This window comes from Durio zibethinus, chromosome 8 (assembly GCF_047325235.1).
Source record: "Durio zibethinus cultivar Kanyao isolate XHJ-2024 chromosome 8, ASM4732523v1, whole genome shotgun sequence".
Classification (NCBI taxonomy): Eukaryota; Viridiplantae; Streptophyta; class Magnoliopsida; order Malvales; family Malvaceae; genus Durio; species Durio zibethinus.
In genome coordinates this window covers 24,554,024-24,572,817 of record NC_143169.1, presented here as the reverse complement: position 1 = coordinate 24,572,817, position 18,794 = coordinate 24,554,024, and the positions used below count along the sequence as shown (strand labels likewise).

The window sequence follows — 18,794 nt, the reverse complement described above, 5'->3', positions numbered from 1 at the left end:
CTGCTTGACGTCAGTGAAATGAATCCATCGTCATTATCATATTATGGAATCCCACCAAGTGATTCAGACATTTCCAGGAGTTGTTTTCAATCGAGAATCTTGATGACTTTGTGGGTCTCGTGTTCACATGGTCAACTTGAGGTCTTCGTAAAACTGGCAATGGAAGCCGTGCTAATCAGATTAATGTCCGACTCCAAGAACACGGTGAGAGTTCATATCCACAAAGGACAACTCAAAATTCGGAGCAGAAATTACAAAATATATCAATTACTTGCAAATGAGTTGGAACACATAAATGACATACTGCAAGCTTCCCAGAAACTACAATCTAACTTGAAAATTCTTGGGTACAACATTAATCCTGTACAGATTATATGGCATCATATGTTTTCCTCTGATGAGCATAGTGCCATAAATACTTCAACTGATTTAGAATTACCAATTACTATATCACAACATATGCCTTAACTGGAAGATTTCTACCTGTCAACAACATATAATATACTATTAATCTCAGTAAGAACTAAGAAGAGAAGTTGCAGCACATTTAGATTGGCAGAATTAAATAAAACCCATGTAAGTTATTTGAAATAGGCAGCTGAAGTTTAATATCACATTCTACATACCTCATAAGATAAATCTGATAGAAGAATTTGGTACCATACAAAAATATTTTGCTCTTGCTGAAACCAATCCTTGTTCTTAATCCTTTGTCGTCATGTATCTGCTCACCACATTGCCAAGAGCATTTATCAATGACACTGGATCAAAGATTATGCCCACTTTTGGGTCACGTATGGAGTCAACGACGACCTGCACGAACCACATTTTTGCAGTTTGTTACCCGTCATATAGAATACGAAGTTGAAAAATGTTAAACGGAACACTCTGCTTAGGTCTATGCCTTCTAAGACTAATCAAGATTGCTTGCATGAGGCCAGAAAGGACAGGCATTCCCTCTCAGCCAACCTGCCTCTAGCAACAGAGGCCATGTTGGAGACAAACGAGTCTCTTAATCAAGGTGCCAAAAAGTTTTGGGATGGAAAGCAGGAGATTGGATAGAGACACCAGATAGTAGACTAGCTTCCACAGGGAACCCAAGGAAATAGCAGAAACTTTTCTAGTTCTATGACTGGTCCTCTTCTGAATCAACTGACTTCATAGAATTTAAACATTTCACACAATAACAAGAAAACTCCAATTGTTAAGATTTAGTTTTGAAATGCTAATCAACTCCGAGTGATTGTATGAGTAAGTTCACCTAACCAGTAGCAAGAAATTGGATTAAAAATATTCAAATTGTGGTTATATGCAAACATACCACGTCAAAGATTCCTTGGGAACGCAAGATTTGATCTATGGGAATTTCACCATCTTTGGGCACCAAAAGTGTATTAATGTACCGACTTGGCTGCACAGAGACATTAACTACAATAAATGAGATTTACTCATTCTACTTTCTCTTTATCTCTTTTTTTTTTTTTGGCACAAGAGGATACTCATTCTTCTCCACTTCTTTAACTTTTTCTTAATTAAGGAAAATGTTTTCCATGTCATGATAGATACATTAACAAGTCTCAATGCTAATTTAAAGAATGTATATATTTGTAGTAAAAAAAATCAATTAAAGCAATCATCGTAACATACGGGGAGTGTGAAAGTTATCAACTGTAACTCAATCTATTCACTCACAAAGTGTTTCAAACAATTATGAGAATCTCCATACGTTCGATTCAGAGCATCTGTAATGGCAATTACAAAGGAAGATGCAGAGAAGCCACTTGTCTCTCGATCATGAGTACCATTCAACAGAAGTACCTAATAGTGGAAGGAGCCAAATCAGTTCAACATATATCTCTCCAAAGTGCAAACAAGCAACAGAAAGCTTTAACTACATAGCAGCAATATAATAATTTAAAATTTCTCTAGGTAGTATCTTGCATCAAATAAAATGTCTTTAACAGTTTAATAACTTGATACCTTAGGACAGGACCTAGAAGAAATGACCTCCCCAATGCCAAGTAAGACCTACAGATAAGTTACAAAGAATGACAAACCATATATTAACAATCCAAAAAATGGAAAAATCTTGAAGTAGATCAGAAATTTGTCAAGAGATAATAGAACAACTGAAGTTTTGCTAATAAAACAGATAAAAGGCAAATTTCAAGTGATTATACTTTCAATTTTCTAACCTAAAGAAAAAGTTCAGCCAACAAGGCACCTGATATCCTGTTCAAAAAGGTGTTTCTATCCTTGGTCAACAATGCCAATCAAATTCATAAAGGAAAATGACAACTATTGCATTTAATGTTCCGCCATGAAAATGTAAATAGGGCTAAAGGGCCACAAATCCCACTTGAATCATTCCCCTAACTACAAGAGCATCATTCACCAAGTGTTATTATGCCACTTTCTGATAGAAAACAAAAGGCACCAACATATTGATCTGTATCTTTAGTAGCAACTGCACCACCATCATGTGACTACATGTGCACATTCAAGAACTTGTCCATCGGTCCATGTGTGTAAATTACATGTAGATGTGTTGTCTTTGCATGAATAAAAGTGTAAACCATATTAAAGAAGTATGTGATTGCATCTGTCTTTGTTACATATTAAATGATCGAAGAATGTATTATGAAAATAATCAAGAATGTTACCAGTGATGGGCAGAGGGAAGTGAAGAGAGAGCCCATAGCATAAACAATGCAGTCCACATTTGACAACTGATCCAGAACAGCTGGGTTTACTGTGGGAAAGACCTGGTCAAGTATAGTTTGCACAAAGTTATATTCTAAGTTTCAGGTATTAGAATTCACATGATTAACAGGAGATATTATAACCCATGCAACAGAAAAATAAGAAATATAGTAGTAGAGACATGAGTTGGACATCAATGTAAAAAAAAAAAATCTTATTCCAAGTATTCAAACAAGCACAAATCAAAGGATGTATCATTTACCTCATGTAGTGAATTCGTACCCTCACTTGACATGTAGAATACCCTTTTTATTCTTGAAGGAAGGGCTGGAACTGATGATCTTCCCTATACATAAGAAAGTAGCAATTGATAAATATGAAACTTTCTTTAACAGAACGTGGCAAAAGCCATTTATGTACACATTTGAGTTTTTCTTAATAAAATGTTAATTTCAGTTTAAAAGTGGTAAGTGGTAAATTGAACGAATGAACTTTTGAATAACTTATAGAAGTGTCAAAACTTGACATCATTAGTTGAAATTTTCCTCATTCAAAATGGTCATCCAAGGAATAATGGATAGATAGTTTGGATTTTAAAACTCCAGAATTAAAGTCCATTGTTTAGTGTGAAATTTTGAACCAAAAATTCTCTGATATCCGATCAAGGAACACCAAAAGATGGGGGGTGCAGCTCTGTGACGAAGAAGAGTAGAACAAAAGAGAATGGAAAAACATGAACTAATGTAAATACAATGCAGAAAAGACAAGATTTCTGATTTCATTTCTCATGCCAGATAAAAAACCGCATCAGGACCTCCATAGTTCCCCTATTCCTCCGTCCCCACCCATCCCACAAAGTCCAAAGCACACACGTTATACCATGCTCTAGCCTCTAGGTCATGAGATTTTCACCCTTTAAAACTCTAGCATCTTTGAGATTTAAAAACAAAGAGCATACGAAAATCAATGCATTGCTCTGATTGTCAATCTTATTGATGATATCTTATTTCTCAAAATTAAATTTGGAATGCAAAAGTTGCATTCAGACCAACATAATAATGAGCACCATGCAACTGATAAAGCCACAGACTCTAAACAACCACTATCAGTTCATAGACAACTTTATGACTTTATCACCTCCATAGGCTTTTGATCATGAATTAAAATTAGCTAACCTTATCTACAGGTCCTATGGATCCATAAGCTGGATGAGAAATTTCATTCTGACCTCGTACAATTGTCCCATCCTGCATATGAATTTGCACAAAGTCATGAAAATGAAAACTATTAAGTGAAAATATATTGGTTTTAATCCTTCAAATAGACAAATACTCTTTATCAAGGCTTGCATTATCATAGCATTCAGTCATGCAGACCCATAACAAACCAAATCAGCCAATAAAACCAGAATAAATCAGACAAGATCACAGTCAATGAACTATCAACTACGTTCCAATAGGATATATCATATACACTTGAATAATTGCCAGACGTCATATATACCCATAATTCACATCCTAACGTAAGCCTGTCATTGGTTGAAATGACTGGGAGGACCAAACTTTCAGCAGGAATATCTGAAACACGTGAAAACAAAAAAATTGCAGCATCTAAAGACTGAAAAAATACTCGTGCTCCTGCAAAGAAAAAATTTCCAATGCTGCAATCCAAAAGAAAAAAAAAGTCACTAAGGTTGTAATAATGTCTGGAAAATACCATTCACATATTCGTGAGAACTTGAGATGATTTTATATTACCATGCCCGAGAAGAAAGAATAAAACAATTAAAAACAAATGAGCTAGTTTCTAGTGGAACAAAAGGCAAATAAGAACCAAATACAAAGTAGTACTTCACTGCATGGTTACTCAAAACCTGAAATGAAGATGAGGATCACTGAAACAACTTTCTATAGCAGTTACCAAGTCTTCATCAGCCATAATAATAATAAAGGCTTCACATTGCATGAACCAACTATTTAAGGCAGCTAAAAGGAGAGTGATTTTAACAATTAAATTCACATAGTTCATGGAAATTCAAAAGCAGCAGCCTTTCAATGAAATGGAACAGAAACCTTGGTAAGGCATAAATACAACAAAAAAAAAAAAAAACCTGCCATTACTGAAACAAAATGATTCATTAGGCCTCCTCAGAATCTGTATTCAAGGAAAGCAAATGTTAGTTTTCATTCCAATCATCTTTTCAACCAAAAATGGTGAAATATTGTATATGAAGCACATTACAGGATACATAAAAGGTGATTAACAGTAAAGCACTATTTGACAGGAAATGATGCAAAATAAAGCATGTCTGTTCAATAAGAAGAAGAAGACACAATGCTACAAAATCTGATACTGAAAATGTGGCACTAATACCAGATGGCATCACCTCATTCTGAAAATAAGCCAGAAAAGATCGAATTGTTTCTCTGTATGGTTTTGATACACCTTCCCATAGTGAATGTTCTCCTTCCACAACTTCATACCTGTCAAATTCTCAACTCAGCACACTATTACTCAATAATCCCACCAAATTTACACCTAGCAAGTAAATGAAAGGAATTCAGAATTACAAAAAACCAAAACAACAGGAGTTAAGAGTGGGTAATAGATGATTAATTCTAATACAGAATAACCTGCATTTTATAAAGAGATGAAATCTAAATAAGATAAAAATTTAGCAACAGCATTGTCAAATTTGTACTTTTTTTCAATTTCCATTTTTAATTTAGAGCGAAATTTACGAGCATAGTTAACAAAGAATGTTCTATTCAAATCATCTTGCGACTTTAAGTGACTGTGCATGCAGGTGCATATCTATGTCAGTGCATTTATGCATATGTGCATATCTGTGTGTGAGTAATTTAAAAAATTATCAATAAAACAGGGTATATTGGAAGCAGCATAAACACAAAAGACAAGCAGCAATCAATTTATCAAAATTTTCTGAACAAGAGAACCCTATATACAACCCTAAATTATCAGAGAAAAACAATACCATTCTGACTTGGCTTGTTGTGGATTAATAGGCAAACGATGACCAAGCAATCTTCGGACAGCCAAAGCCTCGGAAGTGCTTTGATCAGCCAATCTCAAACATCTTGACCGTATGTCCCCAACAGCAGGACCACCTAAACAATACATCAGATGAACATATTGAATTTCACACACAAAAAAAAAAAAAAAAAAAAAAAAACCTATTTTCCGACCAAAGAAGTAGTGGTAGCCAAAAAACTAATTCAGCCACACTATTTTGTCTCACATAAACTAACATTCTGAACGCCAAAGCATGTAATAATAATCGAACACCAATCTAACAACAATAAGCCCATTTGATTAAACAATTCGCTTCGACCCCAGGCAAAATTTCTTTTTTTGAGTTTCAAGACCCTAACTTCAAATGTCAATTGAGAACCTTTTCCATGATTGATCATGACTTAGTAATTGATAGACGAATATTGTAAGATTTTTAGCTAAAAATGGATGAAATTTACCGAGCACGCGAACAATCTCGGCTGTACTTCCTCCATCATCAGAAACTGGAAGAACATGAGCAACGCGCACTGTTAACTTCTTAAGCTCTTCTACAACGCCATTAAATGCCGTACCACCTAAAACCACCACCAAATAGTTTACCCAATTCAGACTTCTTTCATATTAGAAATATTTACCAATCAAAGATGAGAGGATAAAAGAGTACCTGAGAAGACAAGTAAGGAGGGCTGGTAAGGTCGAGGGTTAGAGATGCAATGGCAATGGGCAGCCATGGGTTTAGAGGGGAAATGGAGCAGTAATTTTGGGATTTGGAGAAGAAACAGAGGAATAGGAGAAGGCTTAGGGGGTTTACAGAAATAGGTTCCCAAGCAACCGTCCGCCATATTCCCGCTATTTCCAACATTTTCTCTTTTCTGTAAATAACGCCATTTAAATTTTACTAATCTCCTGAGTTTTTGTGGACCGTTCGTCTTAGGTCGGTGGACTCACGTTCAGGTATTGACGGTCACGATGCAACGGAAGAGAAGCCTTGATTCTTTGAACGTTTCCAAATGCTTGTTTATAATTAATTTTGAAATTTTTTTCATCTATTATTGCATGGTAATAAAGAAATAAACCTTTGTTTTTTTTTTTTTTTGAGATTGGCAGCACCTGATTATTTCCCTAACATGACAAAGATTTTACGGAGTTACAATGTTAAAAAAGTGTTGTTTTGTTACTGAACTGAAATGATTCCTCGACGGTATCTTTTCTTTTTTTTTTTATTTTAATTTTTCTTTTATATAGATAAAGTTGTCAAAAAATATTATTAGATGTTTTTAGATAATATAATTTCAAATACTATATAATGATATGATTAAAAATAATATAAATAAAAATATAAAATAATATAATTTAAATTTTTATTAAATAATATAATTAAATTTAATAAAATAAAAAATATATATTTTATATTTTTATATCAATACGAATTATAATCTATAATATTAATATATAAATTTTTAATATTTTATATGACACAAATATACGTATTGTCATATCTCTAATTAAATGTGTAAAAAATAATTAATTTATACAAAATACATAATTTATGCATCCCTCTTAACTTGTAAATGTGGGTATTAATATATATATATATTTTGTTAAACTCCTTGAAACTTAAATAAGAGCAAACAAAAAGAAATAGAATGAATAATTTATTTAAATTATTTAATGTGATTTACTACATGTGCAAGTGGACAAATCAATGTTAGGAGAGGAGAAAAAAATTCTTGAAATATATAAAAGAGAAAATGGGTAGAAAATCATGACTAGTTATCATAAAAAAAAAAATTGGAATAAATCAAGGCCAATCTCAATCATGTATCAAGGGGAAGAATTCAAGATTTCCCCATTTTCTATATATATATATATATATATATTTGTAGTTTTGTTGATCATGAATTATGATATACAATTTTTTATATGCATATATTGAACAAGAAATGAATTTTTCTCACAAGTTGCCCTATTCATACATCTATATGGGGGAAAACCTTCATTATCTTTCCCATCATTTGCAAAAATCACATGCCATTTTTCAAAAGAACTTGAGCTTTCTATAAGAAAGTAACCAAATAGAAGAAATAGAAATGCTTGGAGCTTGAGAGGGAGACATATGGTTGGAGAAGGGAAATTTGCACAACTGTTTGGGGTTCATATGTTCACTCTAAGACTTGGACTTGATTTTTTCTAGGGACAAGAGAGAAGACTGTGTCAGAAAAGGAAGGGGAGGTTGCATAAATCACTTGCAAAGGAAACAGTCCGGTCTCTTTGCTGACAGACAACAAGATTTCTCTGCTTAATTGGGGTTTATGTTTACTTACCATATTGCCCCGTTGGTTAACAGTTTAATTTGCTGAAATTTTGTAAGAAATTGAGGGTTTATAGTCTAATTAATGCTACGGATTCTGCCTAATATTAAGTTGGTCAATTGCAGCACAATCTGTTGGCCACAAATTAATTGTCACTTCGAAAAGGAATTGAAAATTGGAAGAGTCCAAGAATATTCACTGCACAATCACAGACTCGGAAATGAAAGGAAACAAGAGAAAAGATTGAAGCAGTCATTTTCCAACATTAAAAATGCAACACCTGCTTAACTGCCCCTCTTGATCATATTTGATTGTTGCGTCTATCCAGTCACTGCACAATCACAAAAATAAAGAATGGAAAAAACACTTGTGAGAATCTCACTCAATGACTCAATCAAAGACGAAATTCAAAGCTTTGCTTGTGAACTAAGAGTTGTTTGTGAGGTTAGAAATTCATGGTTCATGGTCGATGATGAGATCAAAGAATCAGGAAGATGGATGATTATAACCCAAAAGAATAAAATGACGGGCAATTTGACAATGTTTTTGTCAATCACAGAACCAAGTTCCCAGTACAAAACTATTAAAAAAACTGCACCAGCCGGGAATCGAACCCGGGTCTGTACCGTGGCAGGGTACTATTCTACCACTAGACCACTGGTGCTGTGATGTCGGAGACTTTGTAAACCATTAGAAAGCTAACTCAAAAGTAATCGAGGTAACCAAGGATCAAATGCAAGAGCAGGGAAAGCAAACCAAGAATGAAAGCTCAATTTTTTCAGGTCCGCAAATGAAATAAGAAGGAACCTTGATAACGCTGCACAATCCTCCACAGCTTTTCCACCATGAATAAGTTGAGCATCCTTGTTTGGCCAAAGCATGGAAACTTTCCATGGTATTCTTGTTGTAAAGAGTGTCTGGAACAGAGCACCTATTTCGATTGCCCCGAATGACAGCCGGCATTGCAGATTCCTCATTTCAATCAGACGGCAGGGATTCAGCGAGAAGAGTTAAATGATTCGATCATTTTTGCGATTACAACCTAGTCATGCTGTAACATATAAACTGCAGGAATGTTGCATTGATCATTACATAAAAAATGGGAGCAAATCATTTTTTATATATTTTTCCTTTATCACACAAACACAAGCATATCATGATTTTATATAAGATGTTATGATAAGAGTACATACACGAATACTGTTTAATATTATGCCATTTGAAAGTGTTTTGGCATTTCAGGATACATTGTAAGCGTATAATATATGTAGATATTACATGCTTTTTTTTTTAGTATTTCAAACCAAGCTTTGCAGACATATCAGACAACCATAAAAGAGATCTCGCAGTGTCCATTGACACAAAGGAAACTATAGGGCTAATGTTTTATGAAGATGAGCTCGAGGAATCAAAGTAGGAGATCCTTGGCCTCTTGTTTGGGAATGTTGAACATGGAATATATTCTGGTGAAGCAGAAGCCTTCTCCAGGACAGAATTCAGGGCCTGATGAATGGAACATGCAAGGAATCGTCGTGCCTCAGCATCATCAACATGTGCAGTACTTCTGCAGCCAGAAAAAACGAAATCAGTTTTCAACCGACTTCCCAAGGTTGATATTTCAGCCTTTACAATCTTAATTGGAAGGGCATCGAGGGCTTGTCGTAGGTCAGTTAGAAGTGCAGGTCTATAATCACAGCAGATTGATGCCTCAAAACAAAATGTCCCATTGGCTTCATCATCACATGGTTCAACTCTCACCTCATCATCATCCATTGGAACAAGAAAAACTTTACTGGCTTCAGTTGCATTCTTCTTCAGTTCTTTAACTTGCTTAAGTACTTCACCAAGTAATGTGGCTTTATCCATCTACCATGAGCAATTGAAACATTACTATCAGCTCAAAAACATTTTCAGATACAAATTTCTGTAAGAAAATAAATAGGCTGCTAGTCTGTCCAATATCAAACTAATCAATCAAATTATTGGTTCCCACTACCGATATATTCTTCTGATAGACTTGTGCACTGAAGCAAGTAGACATACAACCAAGATAAATCTTAAAGCATTGTCCAACTGAGGATAATTCCTCAACTACGAAACATGCCAGTTACTCAGATGAATCAGCTATGCCAGGAGTTGGATCAAACCATTAACTACCTAGTAGATGATGCATTGACCTTGATCGAAAAGATAGCATAGATGAATCCTTTGACTTAGTTAATTATTAAAAAAACGTTGACAAACGGAGAAGAGCAACAAAAAAAGCATGTAATATAAGCACCTTTCTTGTCCCAGATGTCTAATCATTGCTTACGTCCCAACCATAATATAATATCACATTGCTAACCAAAACAGATCAATATATGTCAGGTATATTAGTTAACACATTGAAGAAATAGGCCTCACGAGGATCCATAGCAGAACAGCTGTTACATTGCCCCACCAATCCAATCATTATCATTGTAATTACTTTCAAATATATATATATATATATATATATATATGAAGTCCATTGTCCAACCGACTATAAGTTTTGACATAAAAAATATTGTAGAATGTTATGTCAACAGATTATATTACGGCTATATTAATTGTTAATTAACAGAAAGATATGAGCAGAGTAGAAGCAGTTAAAGGTAGCATGAAAGGGTTGCCAACCATTAACTAACAAATGTTAACTAATTAAACAAGATGATAAGAGTTTGATCCGATGATAATCAGTCTCTTTTCTTATCTACATTGAAACTTATATCCAGTTTGGTTAATAATGAGCATATCCAAACACATAGACTGTCCTTTTCTCTTTCTGTAACTTCTTTTATGTAAGATCACACCTGTAGACAAGCTTGCATGATTGGTTTTGTTTGAAAATACAAAGTCAAACTCATCTAGAACTCTGAATATTCAGCATGAAATAAAGATGTTCTCAACCATAAATAAACCCGAATCTCATAATTGTCAAATTCTAAAATATCTATTAAATTAAAAAAAAAAAAAAAAGAAAGATGCATCCTCTAGTTGACTCTATCATATCCAAAATTCAGAGTTGACCTTCCAAGTGCGAAAATAATGCAGCAAATAAGAGCATTACTTAATTTGAATAAGAGATTTCAAATTTAAACATTAAACACTTGTTTCATGACCTCACAACTTCATTTTTGTTATTCTCACAGGGTACAATAAATAACTGCACAATACCATTAGAGGAGGCCAATTTTACATCAAGAACTCTGTAAATTTACATTGCATATTAAATTAAGCTGCTCATTATTTTGTAAGAATATCCGGTTCAAGATTATCCCAAAAAATAATAATGTTTCATCATTCATCACCGCCTGACTCAGTCCTATGATCAAACTCATCATAAGCGACCTCTAGGTTCTAGAAATGTTAACTGATATTCTAAAAATTGAGGTAAAAGAATCAAGTACACCAGTTAATTAGTCCAAAATTTAAACATGTTATTGTCTCTTTCAAGATTTGGGAAAGGAAACCAATTAGGCTATGCCTTAGCAACAATTAGGCCAAATTTCTTAACGTAGGATAAGTGCTTGTTTAATGTTTTTCTGTTTTCCATTGCTCTTCCCTTTGCCTTAAACATCTAAGGCTTTGGGTTCTTTTCTTTCCCTTACTTTTCTAAGCAACCAAACACACTCTACCTTCACAGTAACAGTTAAAAGAAAGGGGCTTGCTGCATATGGTCTAATTGATACTACATATTAACATCTATGAACTGTTAAAAAGAGCAGTTTCATGAATGCAAGCCAGCACTTGTTTAGTTCAAAGAATCCTATGAAGCACATAATATAAGCAAACTAATCCAGATCCTTCTCCCAACGAAATTTCCCATTATCAATTTTCAAGAATTGCTTCAAAAATTTAAATTAACTGAATTATATTAGTCATATAACAAAGATAAACCAAATTCTAACCTTTTCTGTGAAGGGCAAGAGAGTGCGGAGCGTATCAAGATGAGCATTGATCCTTTCTCTCCTCCTCCTCTCTGCCTCGCTGTGACTCTTCAAAGCCGCTATAACCTTCTCTTCCGATACGCTTTTCTTTCCTACTTTCACCGGCGCCTTCACCAGCTCTCCTTTCTCACTATCCAAAACCAGGGTCTCTGACACCGACAGAGAACCACTACGGGGGCTTCCATTGCATGGACCCAAATCACGTGAAAACGGATCAAAGAAACCGGAATAGCAATCCCCAGATGAAAAGTTATTGTTGAAAAAGTAAGCAGCCATACAAAACAGAAAAACAAAACAAGGATCTCACGAGTTTCTAGTATCTGTTGGTTATTCTACGAGCCAGAAGTGAAAGAGAGGAGACCAGGAGGACGTGTGGTTGGAGCGAACCAGAAGGAGAGCTTTGGGAGAGGGAAGTTTTGATGGCTAACGACTTTCTTTTTGTTGTTGATCAGTGCTATGTCTGTTATGATGACAGCTTCCATTACGCAACAGGACAAGTCCAGGGAGATAGTTTAAGCAGAAGAAAGTTTAACAAGAAACATCCACATTTTCTTCTTGATGGTCTTAAATTCTACCATTTCTTCGAGATATGTGTGCTTCTTTTGAGAGTTTTGAGACGTTTGAACGTGAAAGAAAAAAAAAACCAAAAATAAAAAAACCACGTTTTGGATGGGATTTCGATGAATATTCAAGAGAAAATGAACAAACAAGTCAAAGGAAATTGAGGTTCCAAATCCAAGCAGAAGAGAATTGGGCTTCAAGAACAAAGGAAGCAACAGGAAGCAAGTATCTGCCTCTCTGAGTTGTGAATTAAGAAGTTATCTAAAGGTCAATGGAATAAACCAGCACCATATATTTAATTTAAGGTATCTTAATAATAGCTTTAAAAATCCAAATTTATTGTATAATCACACTTCAAATCATAAACACATAAACTAAAATCATGGTGAATTTTTTTCATCTTTTTTTTACTTTAAAATTATGATTTGGTGAAGGTTAATCAATCTATCTGGTGTGGAAATTTATACAAATTTCTATATAATAATGGTTATGTTTTTGTACTTTTATGGAAGATAAATTCAACTATGAATTTTATAATAAATTTATGTTATATCATTATGGAATTGTAGAATTATTCATCCAATTACCAACCACTCTGAATAGAGTTTGGTATGACCAATTTTTTTTGTTATTCATTGTCAAAAATGGTAGGCTAATGATATAGGAATAAGTTGGGATTTAAAAAAAAAAAAAAAAGAGTTATAATTCTTTTACCAGGTCTGTCCTTTTGATTATAATAGGTTTTGCAAAAGTAAACCACAATTAGTTACTAATTAATTAAATTAATATAACAGGAGCAAAACAAAACTTTGCTTCCTCAATTTCCCAATATATAAATAATATTATTGGAAGACTTTGTTTGAATTATGATATATAATTTTTATATAAAATATAATATAAATATATAAATTTTAATATTTTATATGATATAAATATATTAATTATCAAATTTAATTCAATTTGGATATAAAAATAAATTAAAAATTTATAACTACCTGGGTTAAATATTTGTCTAGATTCAATTCACTTGAAGATAATAATATTTTATAATTAATTAATTATATAAGTTTTGTCTCTTAAAGTTTGTCTGTTGATAGCCTACCCTTTCATCAACCCAATTTGTCAAAGAAATGATAATCATTTTATGATAAGTGCAAAGATGAATCAAGCAAACTTCTAGTTGATGTGATGTTTTTGAAACAATGGAATCATTGAAAAACAAATATGTCCAAAAAAAAAAAAGAAAAATATTGCTACTTTCTTGTCTTAGGGCCTCTTTCCAAAAAGGAAAAAAAAAAAAAAAAAGGAAATGACTTTAAGACCAAAGATACTAAATATGACAATTGACAAAGCTCTCTCAACCATGAGATAAATGTAGTTGATTATCACTTATCAAAAGGCTTCATTTATTTAAGTTTCTTACATCATGTGTCTAATGATAATTTTTTTAAAAGAGTTAGGAGATTCTTTAAGTTTTGTCCAAGTTTGATTTTTTAAAAAAATAATTTTAAGGTATATTTTTATATCAATTTGACACATTTAAATTTTTATTATTAGAGTATTTTTTATATAAAAAGGATTGTGTTTGAAAATAAAAGAAAAAAATTGAAATTTTAATTTAAAATTTATTAAAAATTATTTTTAAAAATTTATATATTAAATTTTAAAAATTATTTTAATTAAAAAACTATTTTCTTGGACTAAATCTTGTGTATTCAAACAGACGATAATATAATACTTTAAGGTTTGTTAGAAAATAAAATAATTAAAAATAAAAGTGAATAATTAGTTGGTTTGATTTAAAAAAATAATAATTAAATTAATTAATTTTCATTTAATAAATAATTAAATTAACTGAAAATTTTTAAATAATTGATCATAATCGAACCAATAAAAATTGGTCCGATTCAATCTTAATAATCAAACTTTTTATTATTTTTTCCTTCTTATTATAATAATTATTTAGTTACAAATTTAATACAATAAAATTTAAATTCAAATATTATTCAAATTAAATTATTAAAAATATTTAATAATTTTAATAACATTTTATAAAAAAAATAAAAATAATCATCTCAACTTTTTTACTCTTATTTATTATAAAATCAATTAATTTGATTAGTTTAATTATCAGTGTTAAAAACTAAAAATCAATCGATTTTAATTAATTTAATTGATAAAAAAATAAATGATAATCAAAATCAAATAAATTATTTTTTATTAATTTCAGTCAATTAAATCAATTTAAATTGATTTTTGTTCATCTCACCAAAAACCTATTGTCTAGAAAAAAAAATGTTCCCTTGTTATGAAAAAAGAAAGAGAAATAAAGGTGAACTGCAAACAAATTATTTAAAAACATATAAGCGTTTTTTTTTTATTTTTTGAAAAAAAAAATAGTTAAAACCAAACAAGCAATCCATGGTGGTCTACAGAAAGCAACTGGATGTAAAAAACTAAATGCAATACTCTCAAACCCACTACTCCCACTTTCCCACTTAAAAAAGAATCAAGTAGTGGAAAACTTGTGGCTATGGACGGTAGCTCTCTTGTTTCGATGGTTAAAATTTATTGAAAAGAACTGATGTACCCCCCTTTCTTGAGTCCTGGTTTAGCTGATGATTTTAAATTATAACAAATTTGAAGCTAACGTCATGAAGTTTTTCTTCTTTTTTGAAAAAAAAATTGTCATTAATGCATTTGTGAATCGTACATATATAAAGTCAATCGATTGTGACAGAAAACCAAGAAAAAGATGAAGGCATATCAACAAATCGCTGATCAATCTTTTTGCAATACCATTTACGGCTAAGGGGTTAAAAAAAATTGAAATATTTTAATCGATTAGGTTTATGTTTTTTACGAAGAGGTGTTAAGTTAAAATCGATGATTATTTATTAAAATTATTTTGAATATATAATTGTAGTTATTTATTTTAAATTATTAGATATTGAGTTGAGTTTTTTAAATTTTTATTAAATAAAATATTTTAAATAAATTTCTTTAAAATTTATTATTTTTAAATTTTAAAAAAATGTTTATAAATACGGGCATACAAAAGATGAATCTGTCAATTTCGGAGAAGACGCCTCCATGGATTACTTCTTTGGTTCAAACGAGAAGAAATTTCTAATGCTCCCAATTTAGATAATCCAATAAAACAATTTCTTAAGAAAATATGGTAGAAATTCTAAAACTATGTATATGGTAAGAAAAAAAAGCGAAAAGGATACCGTATTGGCTTAGCACCGCTGACAGCCGCCCATTCCACCTGCTCGAAGTTCCGACTGCTATAGCAAACCAAAACAAGCTGACGTTAGTACTTAGTATAGTCCCTCTCTTTCTCCCAGCAGCATTCAGCACTGGCCGCCACCACGGCTTCCTTTAAAGCCTCACTCTCTTCTACACCGTCGATATCTTCATCGACCAAATCAACGGCCCTCAAACTGCCTTTACATCATTATGGCGACGCCTCATCCAATGGCGGCAGATCGTCGCTCTCAGCTAAGATGATGATATCCGTTCCTTCTTCCATTTCCCCAACGACGTAGCTTGACTTCCATACCTCCCTTTTCAAGATAAAAAATATCTCGCTTACTGGTCACGACGAGGTTCACTGCTAAGCTAAGTTCTTCCTTTTCTTTTTTTATTGTTTTATTTATTTTTTTCCGATTAATTTCATATAATGGTGGTTTAGGTAATTGTGAAGTATATAGTGAGAGGAGGGCGACATTTGTTCCCTTTGTTGAATGATGCTTTCAAAGGAATCAAACCAAATGGAGTCACTCGTTGGGTTTCTCAGGTATCTTAGTTTTACCACATTTGCTCCTTTTTTAATCTTTCCTTCTACATATTTCTGTTAAAACAAAAAGGAAACCCATTTTTTCACTATCTGTGAAAAGCAAAAATCATGCTTTTCATTGACTATGAAAGTCCATTTTTATGGTGATAATGATATGTCCTAACCCATTGATTGTATTGTTTTGATATGAGTTTGATATGTCTTATTTATATTAATGTGTGATTGAAATTATGTTTTTTCCAGGGGCCAAGCTCAAGCACAGTATCTGAGCGATTCTCTCGCGGAGGCAAAACCTGATATTATTGTGAAGGCAAGCTCGAAAGTTTTTCTTCTTGTTTAAGAACAAGAAGGTTTCTGTCAAACTGCATTCTTTTTTAATTCAATGATTGATTTCGATTTTACTGAATGTGTAATTTGCTCTCAGATTGGGTTGAGGAAGGACTCTCACTCTTTTGCTGAAGCCCGTGCTGCAGGATTCACTGAAGAGAATGGAAATTTGGGGGATACGTGGGAAACTATTGCTGGCAGTGATCTCATGTAATTGTTGATCTCTGATTCAGCACAGGTTACAAGATGTATTGCATTTTTTCCATTTCTTCCGTTTAAATTATTGGTTATTAATTGTTATTAGCATTGACTGATTCTATAAGCTATATGCCTTACCTGACATCTTGCTTAGACTGAATGTATGATTCATGTATAACATGTTTTCCAACACTATTAGACTGATTTGTGATGATTTGCAAATTCCGACACCTACATGTACTATCATTGAGAAGCCATCTAATTAAATTTATATCAATAACAACTTTCCTGTGAAGTCCATCATTCTTTGTTGTTCTTCGTTTCTTATTGCTTTTAATTTTCTGGTTGAATATTACTTTACCATTTCCTACATCTAATGCATGGGAAAATTCAAACCAAATACTTATATTCTTTGCACTTTTTGGTTTGTTCTTAGGAGGCATTAATTTTAACTTTATCTTATAGGCGGATAATTATGAAATGGTCTTCTTCCTCATGAAGTCAGATAGCATCCTTGGACTTTCCCATGGGTTTCTTCTTGGTCATTTATGATCAATGGGGCTGATTTTCCTAAGAGCATCAGTGTAATTGCTGTCTGCCTGAAGGGGATTGGGCTCTCTCCTTTTTTGGGAGTTTTACTTGTGAATCCCTATTGTGGATCTAATTTTGTGATTGTTTACATAGGGTATGTTGGCTGTGTACAATTCATTGTCTGAAGATAGCAAGAACCGATTTGAGGCTGTTTATAGTGCCTTATGTTATCCTTGTATGGAAATCCTGTATGAGTGTTATGAAGATGTTGCAAGTGGAAGTGAGATTCACAGTGTTTTTTTGGCTGGGCATCGCTTTCGTATATGTTTAAGGCATTATATCTGAGCTTTTGTGAGTTTTGCACATGATGATCCTCTTTTGTGAATCTTTCATTGCTTAAATTCAGTTTTTAGCAAAGACAAATCTTGCTTGATGGTTAACTCAGATTTTTTTTACAGGAAAAGGAGGGTCTACCTGCCTTCCCAATGGGTAAAATTGATCAGACACAGATGTGGAAAGTTTTGGTGAGCGTGTCCCAGCAACAAGATCCAATGATCATCTAGGTCTGTTGTGTCCTTTCACTTCTGGGGTTTTCGTGGCACTAATGATGGCCCAGTTAATCAATTCAATTTTAAAATTTGGATAATGATAAATATAGTACTCGCCTTAGGGACAAAGTAAATCACTTTTAAGAATTGTGTTCTGTTTTTCTCATCCTTTATAATTAAAAATCCTAATTGAGGTCTTGAGAAAGAAGGACCAATTTACTCAGAAATCATCAATGAGAGTTGATTGAAGCAGTTGATTTGTTGAATCCCTTCATGCATGCTCAAGGAGTCTTTTTCATGGTTGGGATCATGAAAGTGGACGTTTTGATTACATCCTTACTCAACAGGCATTTCTTGCAGAGGACTCAGGCACTCCTCCCATCAACCAGGGCCTGATAAGCAACTTCTTATCTGATCCTGTTCGTTGAGCTATTGATGTCTGTGCACAGTTGAGACCAACTGTGGATATATCAGTTCCCCCAGATGCATATTTTGTTCGCCCAGTATTGTGCCAATCTAGTTATTTATTATGATACCTAGGTGAACTTTTTCTCATAGAGTAGGGCACTTTCCACTAAAAGCTTAATCGAGTATTGTTACTAGCGAGAATCTGCTTTTATTATTATCTTAGCTGGTGTTTGATTAACATCAGACAATAGAAGTATAAGATTTCATCACAGTTTTTGTTGAAATTGGATTTGGAGTAATCGTGGAATAATAAATTCACTTGGTTTTATTTTACTTTGTTGAATACTGGCACGAGAAATGCACTGATCCATATCATAAGATTTGCACAGAAGTAAAACAT

The 18,794-nt window shown here is 32.9% G+C and overlaps 3 protein-coding genes and 1 non-coding gene across 10 annotated transcripts; 1 reads left to right on the top strand and 3 right to left on the bottom strand.

Moving 5' to 3' along the window:
* Positions 1 to 238: 238 nt before the first annotated feature.
* On the bottom strand, positions 239 to 6,753 carry MEE18 (maternal effect embryo arrest 18). Of its 3 annotated transcripts, XM_022864673.2 has the most exons (14): positions 6,401 to 6,753; positions 6,195 to 6,311; positions 5,699 to 5,831; positions 5,090 to 5,186; positions 4,814 to 4,857; positions 4,207 to 4,363; positions 3,879 to 3,950; positions 2,966 to 3,049; positions 2,664 to 2,765; positions 1,981 to 2,028; positions 1,693 to 1,818; positions 1,322 to 1,411; positions 627 to 813; positions 239 to 483 (listed from the first exon to the last, which is right to left on the bottom strand). In XM_022864673.2, the coding sequence occupies exons 1-13, from the start codon at positions 6,576 to 6,578 to the stop codon at positions 703 to 705; spliced, it is 1,359 nt and encodes a 452-aa protein (XP_022720408.2). In that variant the 5' UTR covers positions 6,579 to 6,753; the 3' UTR covers positions 239 to 483; positions 627 to 702. The 3 variants fall into 3 exon arrangements, with proteins under 3 accessions (XP_022720408.2, XP_089621023.1, XP_089621024.1); XM_089764897.1 differs by lacking the exon at positions 239 to 483 and having other exon boundaries at positions 654 to 813; positions 1,727 to 1,818; XM_089764898.1 differs by lacking the exons at positions 239 to 483; positions 627 to 813 and having other exon boundaries at positions 1,410 to 1,428; positions 1,727 to 1,818.
* A 1,888-nt stretch (positions 6,754 to 8,641) lies between these two features.
* On the bottom strand, positions 8,642 to 8,712 carry TRNAG-GCC (transfer RNA glycine (anticodon GCC)). Its single transcript has one exon. It is a non-coding gene; the product is annotated as a tRNA-Gly (tRNA).
* Positions 8,713 to 9,166: 454 nt separating this feature from the next.
* LOC111278621 (transcription factor bHLH30-like) lies at positions 9,167 to 12,853 on the bottom strand. The gene is made up of 2 exons (XM_022865237.2): positions 11,981 to 12,853; positions 9,167 to 9,914 (listed from the first exon to the last, which is right to left on the bottom strand). The coding sequence occupies exons 1-2, from the start codon at positions 12,293 to 12,295 to the stop codon at positions 9,435 to 9,437; spliced, it is 795 nt and encodes a 264-aa protein (XP_022720972.2). The 5' UTR covers positions 12,296 to 12,853; the 3' UTR covers positions 9,167 to 9,434.
* Positions 12,854 to 15,655: 2,802 nt separating this feature from the next.
* LOC111278620 (ketol-acid reductoisomerase, chloroplastic-like) lies at positions 15,656 to 18,727 on the top strand. 5 transcript variants are annotated; one of them, XM_089764906.1, is made up of 6 exons: positions 15,656 to 16,382; positions 16,626 to 16,692; positions 16,807 to 16,919; positions 17,373 to 17,491; positions 17,592 to 17,789; positions 17,897 to 18,727. In XM_089764906.1, exons 1-4 carry the CDS (start codon positions 16,330 to 16,332, stop codon positions 17,404 to 17,406), a joined length of 267 nt encoding a protein of 88 aa, XP_089621032.1. In that variant the 5' UTR covers positions 15,656 to 16,329; the 3' UTR covers positions 17,407 to 17,491; positions 17,592 to 17,789; positions 17,897 to 18,727. The 5 variants fall into 5 exon arrangements, with proteins under 5 accessions (XP_089621032.1, XP_089621030.1, XP_089621029.1 ...); XM_089764904.1 differs by lacking the exons at positions 17,373 to 17,491; positions 17,592 to 17,789 and having other exon boundaries at positions 17,897 to 18,001; positions 18,347 to 18,727; XM_089764903.1 differs by lacking the exons at positions 17,373 to 17,491; positions 17,592 to 17,789 and having other exon boundaries at positions 17,897 to 18,001; positions 18,334 to 18,727.
* Positions 18,728 to 18,794: the final 67 nt, after the last annotated feature.